Genomic DNA, 14,041 nt, shown 5'->3' with positions numbered 1-14,041 from the left:
TCACTGAAGAATTGTGATTATTTTCTTTTGTACATTGACTATGTTTTAATGATGCAGTCTCGTTTTAAATGTCCCAAGCAAAGAAGCTTTCCATTGCTTCCCTTTGGAAACTTTAATAGGATAACAGATCTTTGTCAGGAAGTCTTATTTATGAATGCTATCTAGTCTTCAATTTCTCTTTCCTGATTTCACCCCCTTATTCTGGGTCCTCCTCATATCAGCCACCCTCCAGTCTTCCTATTTGCATCTATGCTTTTCCTGCACATCAGTGTCCTCTCCTGTAACTGTCCTGTTGTAACTTACCCCTCCGTGAAGGGGATACAGCCAAGCAGGGGACAGGTACTCTAGCTCTGGCAATGAAGGATCACCATTGTCCTAAAGGTGGGGCAAATCACTGCGCTAGCCCTTGCTGCACCGACCCTTACAGCCCAGCCCTAACAACTTCATTCCCCCAACTGCAACGTCCTTTTAAAGGCGGGATTCCTTTCAACAGCTCCGGCTGCCCTTGGCAGGAGCAAGGCCCTGGCTGTGTAACCCGCACTCGGGGACGTGGTGCCGCACTGGGCCAGGCTGCTCCGGTCCCCGAGCAGGGGAGGGGCGCTGCCCGGGGCAGGGAGCAGCGCGCCTGCCATTGGCCGCCGGCTGCCATCACCTGGCGGCCGGGGATGGGCGTGTGCCAGCCGGCAGTCTCAGGGCGCGCCCGAGGCAGGGGCAGAGTCCAGCCTGGGGGGAGCCGCTGTGGGTGCGCGGGGAGGCCGCTGGGGTGCGCGCCATGCCTCTGCGGCTGCGGGGCAAGAAGAAGGGCAAGTCCAAGGAGACCTCCAAGCTGGTGGAGAGCGAGGAGGCGGCTGCGGCCCGCGGGGGAGGCGAGGCTGCGGCCGCGGCCGCGGCCGCGCCGCTCCTGCCCAGCCCGGGGCCCGGCTGCTCTTCCACACGCAGCTGGCGCACGGCAGCCCCACCGGCCGCGTGGGGGGCTTCGCCAGCGTGAGGGAGCTGTACGAGCAGATCGGCCAGGCGTACCGCATCCCCGCCGCCGAGGTGAGCGCAGGGCACAGCACCGGCCCGGGCTGGGGTGCGGGGCTGCCCCATCCCCTCCGCGCCTGGCCCGGGCAGCCCAGCCAGCCACAGCGCGGAAACTCCGGGGGAGCCGCTGCTGCTCCCCGTACGGCCTGGTGAGCGCACCTGCCCCGCGGGAAGCTGTCCTGGCAAGGCAGAGCCTGTTGGCGGCAGGCGGAAAGGTGCAGCTCCCCGGGGGAGGAGAGGGAGTTGGCTTTACAGAGGCTTGCTTTGCCCTGAGGTAAGGAGGCGCTTTCAGCGCCCCCGCTGCCGGGCACCGCCGCGTGCGCTGGGGAGAGGCCCAGGGAGGCAGGTTGTTCTAACCCCGGTTCCGGGGAGCCCTGGCGTTCACCACGGCGGTGCCGCTTGCAGCAGAAGTTTCTGTTGCTCTCCCACGGGACCAACGGGCGCGCTGCGGGACGCTCCGTGCGACACGGGAGTGCAAACGGCGTGACACATTATATTGTCAAAACGTGACACACACAAAGCAGCCTTTGCACAATGGAACCAGTGGCCACCTTGTTTTTAATGGGCTGTTGTCTCTTGTTTAAATATATTTGAATGAAAGGAACATCAGGGACTAGATACCCAGTCAGTTTAAACATGAGTTTAGAGTAGCTTCAGGTAATACAGGTGCCCCCCTCCCCCGAAAATTGTTTTGGTTTTACAGTCATTTTTCTCAAAAAGAAAAGGTGCATCCGATGAAGTGAGCTGTAGCTCACGAAAGCTTATGCGCAAATAAATTGGTTAGTCTCTAGGGTGCCACAAGTCCTCCTTTTCTTTCTGCGAATACAGACTAACACGGCTGCTACTCTGAAACCTGTCATTTTTCTATTTTTCAAAACGTTTTTCCTTCTCCTGTTGCTGTTTCAAAAGACTCACAGAAACAGAGGAGACAGTGGACTGAATACATGGTCAGTGCTGTCAAGTGCAAATACAATTTGTTCTCTAATCACTTTGGCTGTATCTGCATTGGGGGGAAATGTATCATCTTACAGACCTAACACATTTTAACTAGTATGGTGTTCAACACAATTTAACACTTATAAATTTAGGAAAACACATTTATTTGGCTCAGTTTTATTAACTTGCATAGTGGGGAAGAATAATTCCCTTCAGAGCAGGAATTACTGGGCTACATGATCATTGTGGTTCCTTCTGGCTTAAAAATCAATGGATGTAAGTGACTACAAGAAGCAAGACCATGAAAAATCAGACTCATGATTTTTAACCTTAGCATTCCTTTAACTTCAAAATTATGGGGTAGTGAGGGTAAATTAAGGAAGCAGTGTAGGATGCTCCCTTCCCAGACAAATAAAGAATTAATTAAAAAGGCCAACTATTAAGGCACATGAATAAAAGCCGTGGTAGGAAGGTCCACCCTTTCCTTAATAGAAACCCTCTTTGATCCCTTTTTGAGTCAAGTTTTAAAACTGATTTGTTTGGATTATGGTTTACTTGTGTTTGTAAATGCATTGTTTTCATTTTAGCATGACAGTGAGCCTATGCAACTGTTCCTTGATGTAGCTGTGGACACTTTACAGCTTTAAATGTCAAACTAAAACAAAGTGTAAATATTTTGAAATACTTAAGTTTGATTTTTACATTTAAAAGTTTGGTTTTTTTGGGGTTTTATAAAGTATGATTGTGTCTTGTCAGTATTGTCTGGTTCCTTTATTTCTGGTATAGTGGAAAAAAGAGTAGATTTTGATCTAGGAGACAGACCTAGCAGTGTTTCCCTGTACTAACATTGTAGTAAATTATCCCAAAGACAAAGAGTGGCCATATTGTTGAAAACATACTCTACCTAGTCATTCAGTTTCATTCAGTAATTAAGAACTAACTACATTTTTCATTTTCCCCATGCACCAGTCCTTGTCCTTTCCCATTTCTCTTTGATCCTCTGTCTCCCTTCCCCATTGATTCTCTATTCCCTTCAGTTTCAAGGTTCATAGAAATGCAGGCCTGGAAGGGAATGCTGGAGGTCATCTTGTCCATTTCCTTGCACTGAGGCAGGACTAAATATACCTAGTTAGACCTCTCCTGACAGGTGTTTGTTTAACTTGTTCTCCAATCCAGTGTAATCCAATGATGGGGATTCCACAGCCTCCCTTGGAAATCTATTCCAATATTTAACTATCCTTCTAGTTTGGTCTTTCTAACCTAAATCTCCCTTGCTGCAGATTATACCCATTATTCCTTGTCTTACCTGCAGTGGACATGGAGAACAATTGATAACCATCCTCTTTATAACAACTCTTAACTCATCTTTTCTCAAGACTAACCATGCCCAGTGTTTTTTTTTTAACTTTTCCTCATAGGTCAGGTTTTCAAAACCTTTTTCATTTTTGTTGCTCTTCTCTGCACTGTCTCCAATTTATCCACATCTTTGCCAAAGTATGGTGCCCAGAAATGGACACAGTAGTCCAGCTGAGGCCTCACAGTGCCAACTACAGTGGAGCAATTTACCTTCTGTCTCTTACATACAGTACAACACTCCTGTAAATACACCCCAGAAAGCTATTAACCTTTTTGACAGCTGCATCGTGTTGTTGGCTCATTTTCAGTTTGTGATTTACTAAAGCCCCACATCCTTTTCAGCAGTACTACTCCCTATCAAGTTTTTCCCCATGTTGTATCTGTGCCTTTGATTTTTTTTCCTTTCTAAGTGTAGTACAGTAGAACCTCAGAGTTATGAACACCAGAGTTATGAACTGACCAGTTCTATACAGCGGTGACCAAAATTGGACTCCAGTAGAGGCCTAGCCAGTGCTGAGTAGAAGTGGTACTATCACCTCCTGTGACTTGCATGCTATGCCTCTGTTAATACAACCCAAAATTGTATTTGCTTTTTTTGCAACAGCATTGCAATGTTGACTTGTGTTGAGGTTGTGATCCACCACAATTCCCAGATCCTTCTCAGCTGTGCTGCTGCCAAGCCAGTTATCCCCCATTCTGTATTTGTGCATCTGATTTTTCTTCCCTAAATGTAGCACCTTACATTTATCTTCGTGGAATTTCATTTTGTTATCTATAGCCCAGTTCTCCAATTTAGCAAGATCCCTTTTAATTTTAGCTCTATCCTCTAAAGTGTTTGCAATTCTCTCCCCTCCACCCTCCAGCATTGTGTCTCTGCAAATTTAATCAGTATGCTTTCTATTCCTACATCCAGATCATTAATAAAGATGTTAAATAACACTGGACCCAGAACACATCCCTGTGAAACCCCACTTGAGACCTCCTTCCAGCCTGACATAATTCCATTAGTAGTTTGTTTGCGGTTGTTTAACCAATTATGTATCCACTTAATTGTAGTTCTACCGAGCCTGAATTTCTCCAGCTTACTTATGAGAATGTCATGTGGGACTGTGTCAAAAGTCTTGCTAAAGTCAAGTATATTATGTCCACTGCATTCCCCCATCCACCAAACTAGTTACCTTGTCAAAGAAGGAAATCAAGCTCGTTTGACATGATTTGTTCTTAGTAAATCCATGCTGGCTGCTAGTGATCACCCTTTCATCCTCCAACTCTTTGCAAATTGAATGTTTTAAGTATATACATTGCTCTAGTAGCTTCCTTGGTACCAAGGTCAGGCTGACTGGTCAATAGTTCCCTGGCTTCTCCTTTTACCTTTTTAAAAGATGGGCACTGTGTTAGCCCTTCTCCAGTCTTCTGGGACCAGTCCTGTCATCCATGAGTTTGCAAATATTATTGCCAGTGGCTCTGAGATTTCTTCAGCTAATTCCTTCATCACCCTTACATGAATAGCATCAGGCCCTGCTCCCTTGAATTCGTTCATATTAGTCAGAAGATCTCTGATGTGTTCTTTACTTATCCTGTTCTTCATTGCTTCCCCTTTATTGTTGATGATAACTTCGCTAGTCATCCAGTCACATGTTATTTTTTGTTTGAAGACTGAAGCAAAGTAACAGGTTTCAGAGTAACAGCCGTATTAGTCTGTATTCGCAAAAAGAAAAGGAGTACTTGTGGCACCTTAGAGACTAACCAATTTATCTGAGCATAAGCTTTCGTGAGCTACAGCTCACTTCATCGGATGCATACGTATGCATACGATGAAGTGAGCTGTAGCTCACGAAAGCTTATGCTCAGATAAATTGGTTAGTCTCTAAGGTGCCACAAGTACTCCTTTTCTTGAAGCATAGTAGGCACTGAGCAGCTCCACCTTCTTAGCATCTTGCTTACTTTTTCCATTGAGCAGCAGACCACACCATCCCTGATCTTTTTTTGTTGCTGACGTATTTGTAGAACCCTTCTTGTTGTTTCTTGCCAGTTGTAACTCATTCTTTGCCTTGGCTTTCCTGATTTTGTCCCTACACACTTATGCTATTCCTATGTATATTTCTTTGGTCACATGCCCCAATTCCTGTATGTATCCTTTTTAGTTTTTAGATAGCTAAAAAGCTCCTTGTGTCACCACACTGGTCTCCTGGGGCTCTTCTTATCTTTCCTCTGCATCAGAATAGCTTGATGTTGGATCTCTAGTATTACATCTTTTAGGAACTGCCAGCCCCCTTGAACTCCTTTTCTTCCTAATTGGTCTCTTCATGGGTCCATGCCTACTATTTTTCTGAGATGGTTGAAATCTGCCTTTTTGAAGTCCAGTGTTTTGCTGTTCTCAAATCTTTCTTAGGATCTTGAATTCTATCAGATTATGATCACTTCCTCCCAAGTTTCTGACCACCTTTGCATTTGCAACTAATTCATCCCTTTTGATCAAAACAAGATACAAAATGGACGACACCCTAGTTGGTTCCTCAACTTTCTGAATCAGAATGTCCCCTACACATGCTAGAAACTTGCAGGACATATTATGTATTAGTCTTCCAACAAATATGAGGGAAGTTTAAAATCTCCCATTAATACTAGCTCATGTTACCTGCTTGACGAATGTCATCTACTTCCTCTTCTTGATTTGGTGATCTATAGTAAACGCCCACCATAATATCACTACTATTCCTTTCCCTTTTTATCCTCACCCAGATACTCTCAGTAGGTCTTCCGCTCACTTCCTCTAGGACCTTAAAGCAAGTGTATACATTCTTGACATGCAGCGCAATGCCTTCTCCTTTATTCCCATGCCTATCCTTCTGGAACAAGCCATATCCCTCACTGTTGGTCCTCCAATCATGGGAATTGTCCTACCGAGTCTCTGTAACACCAGTTAAGTCATAATTTTCTTCATATATCATGACTTCCACTTCATCCTGCTTGTTCCCCATACTCCTTGCATAGGTATACAGGCATCAAAGATATTTTGCAGACTTCCCCTGTTGTTTTTCTTCTTGCGCCTTTACTGCAGTTATGGTTTCTAGTCCCTTCTCCAGAATTTAGCCCTTTTCCCTTGTCTTCATTATTCAAGCCTAGATGCTCATGGGCCGGATTTTTGTCACCCCCCCCCCAAGACCTTGTTTAAAACTCTCCTTATCAGATTAGCCAGACAATGTCCACAGTTGCTCTTACAGTATTCAATAGGTGGAGTCCATCCCAGCACAGTAATTCTCTTTCTTGGGAAACAATAATTGATAAATGATAGGTTATTGTACTGTAAACAATGAGTCAGTCCCTTATCTTGCTAAGTAACCAAAGTTTGCAGGTCTTAGCAAAAGTTGTGGTTAAACTTTGAAACACAGCTGTATAAAAATTTATTGAGTTATATCCGCTTGTGCTAGTGACAAAAATAAGGGCTTGTCCATATAAGAAATTTGCACGAATTTAATGTAAATTGGTTTAAAACAGTCTTGGGCAAACTGCTCTAAAACTCTGTGTAGAATCTCTTATTTCAGTTTGAAAGTTGCTTATTTCAGTTTAGCTTAAGTTGATAAGGGATTCACCCATGTATTTGTCCAGTTGCTTCAAGGAGATGTTCCTGACCAATTAATAGGATTTCAGGCCATGTTTAACATAAGAAAGTTTTGTACATCCTTTGTGATGGGTGGGCGGAAATACAGTTAGAATCTAAATAATTGTTTCATGAACATGATTAAATGCTAATGACGTTGTTTTTATTTCTTCTGCTTTGAATTTTTGGAAAATTGTTTTCTTTCCTGCAGGGCTTTGAAAGTAGTTTTCAGAACTTGAAATTGCCATTTACATGCATATGATTGACTAATGCTGTATTAATTTAAAACAGTGGTAATGAAGCCTTTAACTTCTGCATTGGCAGTCCTCCAAGATGTAACAAATATAAGTATACTTTTAACTTGTAGATTCTGTAATAGTATAATATGTCGTGTAGATGTATCTTTAATATGTTACTTTGTCTATTTAGTTGTCCTGAATAGAAGCATTTGTTCACTAAGAAAGGAGAGAGCATACAGGGTGATTCAGTTTTTATTTTTTGACTGGCTGATGCGCTTTCAGGCTAGTATAGAACTGACGCATTTGTAGAAAGTTCTGCAGTCTTGTAGGCTGCAGTGAGAATGCCACCCAGATGAAGGCTAAATAAAGAAACTCTGGATCGTGTTTCTAAATATCACATTTCTGCTCTGTTGCCAATTTTATCTGTTCAGAGGTGTGAAACAAATTACTAGATGAGTGTTCATGTTTGACAAGGTCAAAGCAAGGGCACTATATTTTTCTTAGAAGCAAAAAATTGATGAAATAACATTTGTTCTGTTTCATAATGGAAGAGCATTAAATCACAATTAAACTGATTGAGTTATGATCTAAATCGTGATACAAAGCTTGGAACTTACCATAAATCATTGTAAAGGCATTTTGAATTCGGCTCCCTCAGGAAATAGCATATTTGATGCTGATGGCTTAAAAAGAATGACTGTGTGAAAGTAAAATGTTGGTGATGATGGTGGAGTGATAATTAACCAAAGAACATTTTAGTTACCTAATAGAATAAAACGGAAGTGGTTGGATGAATCTGTAACACTCAGTGGCCAGCTGATGTGCGATTTTCTGACTGGCTGCTAAAATAAGACATTAGAATGTAATGGTTGTTTGGACTATGTGAAATGAGTTGGTGGCTTTAAACCAGTTCCTTATGATATAAAAGTTTCTAGAGCTGTGGAGAGGTGCTTAGGTTATAAATAAAAAAATCAATGAATGATGTGCATAGGATAGAATAGACTGCAGTTTGTTTATTCTAAACTGTGAGGATTCTGCAGCACTTATGGGGTAAAAGCAGCCACTCCTCCCCCCTTTTTTTGCAAGCAGATCAGACTCTAGTACACAAAGACAACATGTCTGCTGGGTAGGACAGTGCCATTTTTATAAAGGCAGTTTTCAGAGTAAAACAGCATGTTAAGATCCAATTCATTTTTGTTCAAACTAAGGGCTGGTCTGCACTCAGAACTTATATTAGCATAGACACATCTCTCAGGAGTATGAAAAATCCACACCTCTGAGAGAGACAGCTAACTCCCTGTCTAGAAAGTGTTAGGTTGATGGAAGAATTCTTCTGTCAACCTAGCTAGCACCTCTTGGGGAGGTGGATTACCTACACTGATGGGAGCCCCCTCAATCTACACTGAAGGCACCACAGCAGCACAAATGCAGCGCTACAACCTTGCTGCTGTGTGTAGACATACCCTCAGACAAGCAGTGCGCTAAGCTTTCTGGGTGCTTTCTTAATTTATAAATACATTAAAAATGCCTTCCTATGGGTGTGTTTTCGAGAATGCTTTCAAGGCTATTCTTGCTACCATTGCCAGCAAGGCAATTCTAAGACCGTCTTTTGTTTCTCCCACTCTTATAATGCCTGTTCAGTGGTTAACGAGCCTTATCTCTACCTCCTAAACTGATTTAAAATTAGGAAATACATTCTTAAGATGTGAAGACAGAGGACTCATACCAGATGTTGCACAGGCTTTTTTAAAGTCTGGGACTCTCAGTAATTAAATTCTTTCTGCAGCCGGGCGGTATGTACCTTCCATTTTTTATGAGTTGATCTGAACTCATGCACAACCTCAGTGCTGAGTAACAGGTTAGGCACCTGCTTCTGTCCTCACAATTTAATTTGTCTGATTTCACTGGAGTTATTTCTGATTTACACTGGTATAAGTGAAATCAAAACCAGGCCAACCCAAAGGGCTGCTATCAGAATTTTTCCAGGCACTTCAAAGTTGATGGGAGTGTAATAAGGGTGCTGAGTCAGGAGCTAAGTCAGTACCCTACTGTTACTCAAATTCCCCACCACTATAGATTAATTGGGACTTAATTAGAGGATCAATTAACAAGTGGTGCTACAATTGAAGGGCTAATTAGAGGGGGAGGCAACCCCAGCAGCAGAGAGCAAATAAATGGAGAGGAAGGAAGCCCTGGAGGAGAAGGGAGCTGAGAGACTGAAGGAAGGCAGAACTGGCTGCTGCTAGCATTGCTCCCTTCCTCCAGAGGGGGTAGCCTGCTGGAACAGTATAAGGACACATGGTGGGGATGAAGGAGAACTAGAGTGGGTGTGGTCTACACTTAAGGTGAAAGAGGACTTTAGGGGACCACCCTGGGACAGGGAGATCAAAGGTTTTTCTTGAATAGGCTGTCAGTTAAAGAGTTACACTGGCAGTTAGCATTTAAAAAAAAATTAAATGTCCAAAGGGTTTAGCAGTTTCTTTGAACCACATCCTCTCAGGCAAAGACTGCTGTTCGCTGTAAACTGTGGCATATTTCAATGACAGGTTTCAGAGTAACAGCCGTGTTAGTCTGTATTTGCAAAAAGAAAAGGAGTACTTGTGGCACCTTAGAGACTAACCAATTTATTTGAGCATAAGCTTTTGTGAGCTACATCTGATGAAGTGAGCTGTAGTTCACAAAAGCTTGTGCTCAAATAAATTGGTTAGTCTCTAAGGTGCCACAAGTACTCCTTTTCTTTTTGCATGTTTCAATGACTGACTCTATTTAATCAATGCATGCTATGAATAAATGTGCATTCTTCTTTCCATGAAGAAACTTAGCTACATTATGTATACTATTTTGCAGGCTGCTTGTTGTTAACAGTCTACTGTTATGGATGTTTTGAAAATGTCTTGATGTTGTAATAGTACAAAATGAAACCTAATTCAAGGCCCTTAATGTTGCTTCTCACAGCAAAAAGATTGTCCCAGAAATGTTTTATTCAACAAGTATCTCTTTTTGTTTGAGAAGAAAGCTAAAGTTCAGCTTCTCTGCTGGACAAGTTTCTGGAGAAACAACAACCCTCCACACCACCCCAAAAAACCCTACCATAATTCTGACAAAAGACTTGTTTACGATTTAATGTAATGGTATTGCAGAAAAATCTTTCCTAGTTAGTTAGTGCTGTTCAGTTCATTCTCCCACTGAGGTGTGCAACCTCTGTTTGCCTCAGTGGGAGTGGGTCTGCAAATTCCCGCATGCTTATATCACTATGCAAACAAAAATATGTATTAATATCAGCAATTAGCAAAAGACAATGAATTATGATTTTCTATCCACTTTTCTACTTTGAAGTATGCTATTGGAAGCTGATATTCAGATTGCGCTAGGGAATGAGAGGTAATGATTTTAAGCCAGTGGTTCCCTCTAGAGTTACCCTGATTGGACATGGAGTTTCTTCTGTCTACAGTTTCATTGGGGAGCACCATAAATACTCCCACCATTCGCACTACCCCCACAGACCACCGTGATATACAAAAAGACCTGTGGGAGGTGAAGTGGACAGGGAGGTATTGAGAGTTCTGCTGGCAAAAGCTATATTCTGAAATTGTCTGAGTGGGGCATAGCACATTTTTTGAAATTTTGTGCTGTAGTTATGTAGAAGGATGCTAAATATAAAAAATAGGGCGTGTAGGGAATTCACCAACACAGCATCCACAATGTCCTGAACAGAAAACTTCTTCTAGGAAGTGAACAGTTTGGGAATCTTACTGCTGCGGCCTGCAATTTGGACTCTTTTCTCTCCTGGTTGGTATAAGCTTTGACACGGGAGCTGGGTTGATTATTGGTGGAAACAGAGTGCGAAATGAGCAAGACACATGCTCAGGAAACCACTTCAAGGTGCTGATGATCTCCCCAGATTCATTCACCTCGGTCGTGCCTCTGGGCCACATGGAGGTTAGCTTCTTAACAGAGATTAGGGAGAGGAAAGGTAGGTTGTGATGTTTTACCTGCCGGGGATCAGCTGTCCAACTCCCCCAGCTATCTGCAACACAAGCACTCCTCTCCAGGTCTTGCAGGCCCTACTGCCTCTCGGCAGGTTAGAGATAGGCACACTCCAGCCATCCACGCATCAACCTGGAACATCCAGCCCGTGATCCATTAGATACCTGCAGTATTCACAGATTTGCTGCTTTCAAAGAAACAGCCCAGCCCAGTTTACCAGTCAAACCTTTAGGTCACCTCTCTTCTCAACACACAGCACTTAGATATGTTTACACTGAAATCAAGCATAAGTTTATGTAACAGAGTGTAGAGATTCAAGTAATAGCAAGTTAGAAGTATTGCAAACACATGGTTATATATAAAATAAAATCATAACACACATTCAAGAACCTAGTCTTAATTAATTAGATACTCTTAGGTCTTGTAGAGTATGGCTCAACCAAAGTCCTCATAGTATTTTACAGTGAGGCTTTGCTGTGATACCCCCTTTCATGAAACAGGCATGCTGTCAGCTCATCTCCTAGGTGAAGGACCCAATGTGTTCTTTTGCCTCCCAAGATATACAAGTCCTATCCTTTGTCTTCATTCATAAACAGGATACCCCTCTGCTGCTTTGTTTCTTCCTTTAGATTTTCTGTTGTAGATTTTGCAACCTTTCAACTGGCACCTGGTTTAGTATGCAAATAGGCCTCCATTGTGAGGCAGATAATACACAAATGGATAGATAGGGCGATAAGTGTCTGTTACCTGCTCCCTGAAAGGGACCTGTCAGAGACATGTCATCTCCTGGTGACCTGCCTTAACTCCAAGACCTTAAGGAAGTAATTTTCAGTATAGATACATAACTTAAATATTCTCTGTACATAAATTTTTCAATGATTATGATGAAAAGTGAGCTACTGTGTCTTTGTAGAGACCTTACATGTCACTCTTTGATGAACTATTATGCGCATATCTGTCCCAGGAAATCCCTATAAGACCCTGTGCAACCCCCGTGCCCTCTACCAGTTGGTACCAACTCGTGTCTCGGTCGCACATCTATGAGCTAAGGAACTGGATAACATGTACCCTCTCCCCTGCACCCTGATATCTCTTCTCTGTAGAATTTGGGCTATTTAGTACTCTTCTTGTCATATGAGTGGATGGGAATAAGTACTGACGGTTGGACAGAAAATGGGGGTCATCACTTATGACCACAAAGGATTTTTTGCTCCAAACTCATGGGTAATTCAAATTCAGGGAAACAGAATTCTTTCCACTATTTATTTTCCTATCATAATGGAGCTTGCCATGACTGATGAAATATTTTAAAACTCAAATGTAATTGATTTGTTTTGCCTTCTGTGTAGATCATATTTTGCACTTTGAATACGCACAAAATTGATATGGACAACCTCTTAGGAGGGCAGATTGGTCTTGAAGATTTCATATTTGCCCACATAAAGGGATCAAAAAAAGAAGTGGATGTTCTTAAATCTGAGGATTCTCTCGGGCTCACCATTACAGACAATGGAACGGGCTATGCCTTCATAAAGGTAAATTTTAACAGAATCTTTTATATCTAATGCTCTAAGTTTTATTGTTTTTAGTAATCCTCTAGAACTGGAGCCCTTTTACGGCTGAACATTCATCACAATTAAAGAAAAGCAGCAGTCAATCCTGTGTTGAGAGAGCCCTTAGTTTTTTGGATATTGCTCTATTTCTAACCTTTTCATTACTTTCTTAAGTTCTTGAGAAGGTGATGACAGGGCAACTGCTCACTCGTGACAATGAAGTTATCCTAAATTTCTGTCACTCTTGAAGCCTGTTCATTGCACATATAGTGCCCTTCCACTGAATGAAAATAGGCTTCATTGCACTGTCCCTCTTTATTCTGCCTCTGCATTTATTTTACATGCATTAGCAAAGTTAATTGGAGTGCAGCTGGGAAGGGTGAAGAGTGGAAGATTGTCTAGAGAGAGATTTTTTTGATCAGCTGTTTTGATCACTGGTTGTTCGGTTCAGAGCCTACAATGAATTTTGTAAAACGCCCTGAATTTAGGAATATGAACACTGAATTCTCAACAAAACTTTGAATTTCCTAGTACTGTATCAACACTTCGATGCTTAAAAGTCCTAACACCTCCAGTTCCCTTTTTTTGGATGTGCATTGATTAATTTTTTTTTTCTAAAAATGTCTTGAGGATGTTTTAAAGTTCCTCTCTTAAAGCACTCCTGGGAATGATTCTCCCGTCTCTGCTTAGCTGGTAGCATGTGGAGAGAGAAGTGCCAATCACAGGGATTACTGCAGGCTGGGGGCAGATTGGGAAAAAAATAAGTGATAGTATTTTCCCATGCTCCATCAACTCTCTAAATCCTGCTTGCTCATGTCATAAAAATGAGCTGCCATTCACAGTAGATTGTGTAGATCTTCATAATACACCAACACCTTGTCTACACGCAAAAGCTGTACCACTTTAACTGTACCAGTATAGTTAAAGCAGCACAACCCCCTTAGTTGAGTGCAGTTATGCTGGAATGAATGTGCTTATATCAGGGTGCGTCTATACTTCAAACACTGCATTGGTGCAGCTGCACTGCTGTAGTGCTTTAATGAAGATGCTCTACACTGACAGGAGAGAGCTGTCCTGTTGGTGTAGTTAATTCACATCTCTCAGAAGTGGTAGCTATGTCAGTGGGAGAAGCTCTTCTTTCGGCATAGCACTATCTACATGGGGAGGGGCGGGGTGGTGGTGTTAAATCGGTATAAATGTGTTGCTCAGCGGTGCGGATTTTTCACACCCCTGAGTGATGTAGTTATATCGATATAGGTCTGGAATATAGACCAGTCCTCAGTATAGCTTATTTCTGCATGCTAGGGATTGTACAGGTATAAGTATATCAGTAAAAATCACATCCC

The 14,041-nt window shown here is 42.4% G+C and overlaps 1 protein-coding gene across 1 annotated transcript in view; it reads left to right on the top strand.

Annotated features, from left to right (window-relative positions):
- Positions 1-733: 733 nt before the first annotated feature.
- The window catches only part of GIPC2 (GIPC PDZ domain containing family member 2), a 44,583-nt gene continuing 31,275 nt past the window's right edge, over positions 734-14,041 (top strand). Inside the window, 3 exon segments of the mRNA XM_084637109.1 lie at positions 734-898; positions 901-1,038; positions 12,492-12,677. Coding sequence (XP_084493235.1) covers positions 773-898; positions 901-1,038; positions 12,492-12,677 — 450 coding nt within the window. The 5' untranslated portion in view covers positions 734-772.

Source organism: Lepidochelys olivacea, assembly GCF_965140295.1.
Source record: "Lepidochelys olivacea isolate rLepOli2 genome assembly, chromosome: 8".
NCBI lineage: Eukaryota > Metazoa > Chordata > Testudines > Cheloniidae > Lepidochelys > Lepidochelys olivacea.
The sequence above is the reverse complement of the archived record's forward strand: the minus strand, read 5'-3'. Positions and strand labels throughout refer to the sequence as shown.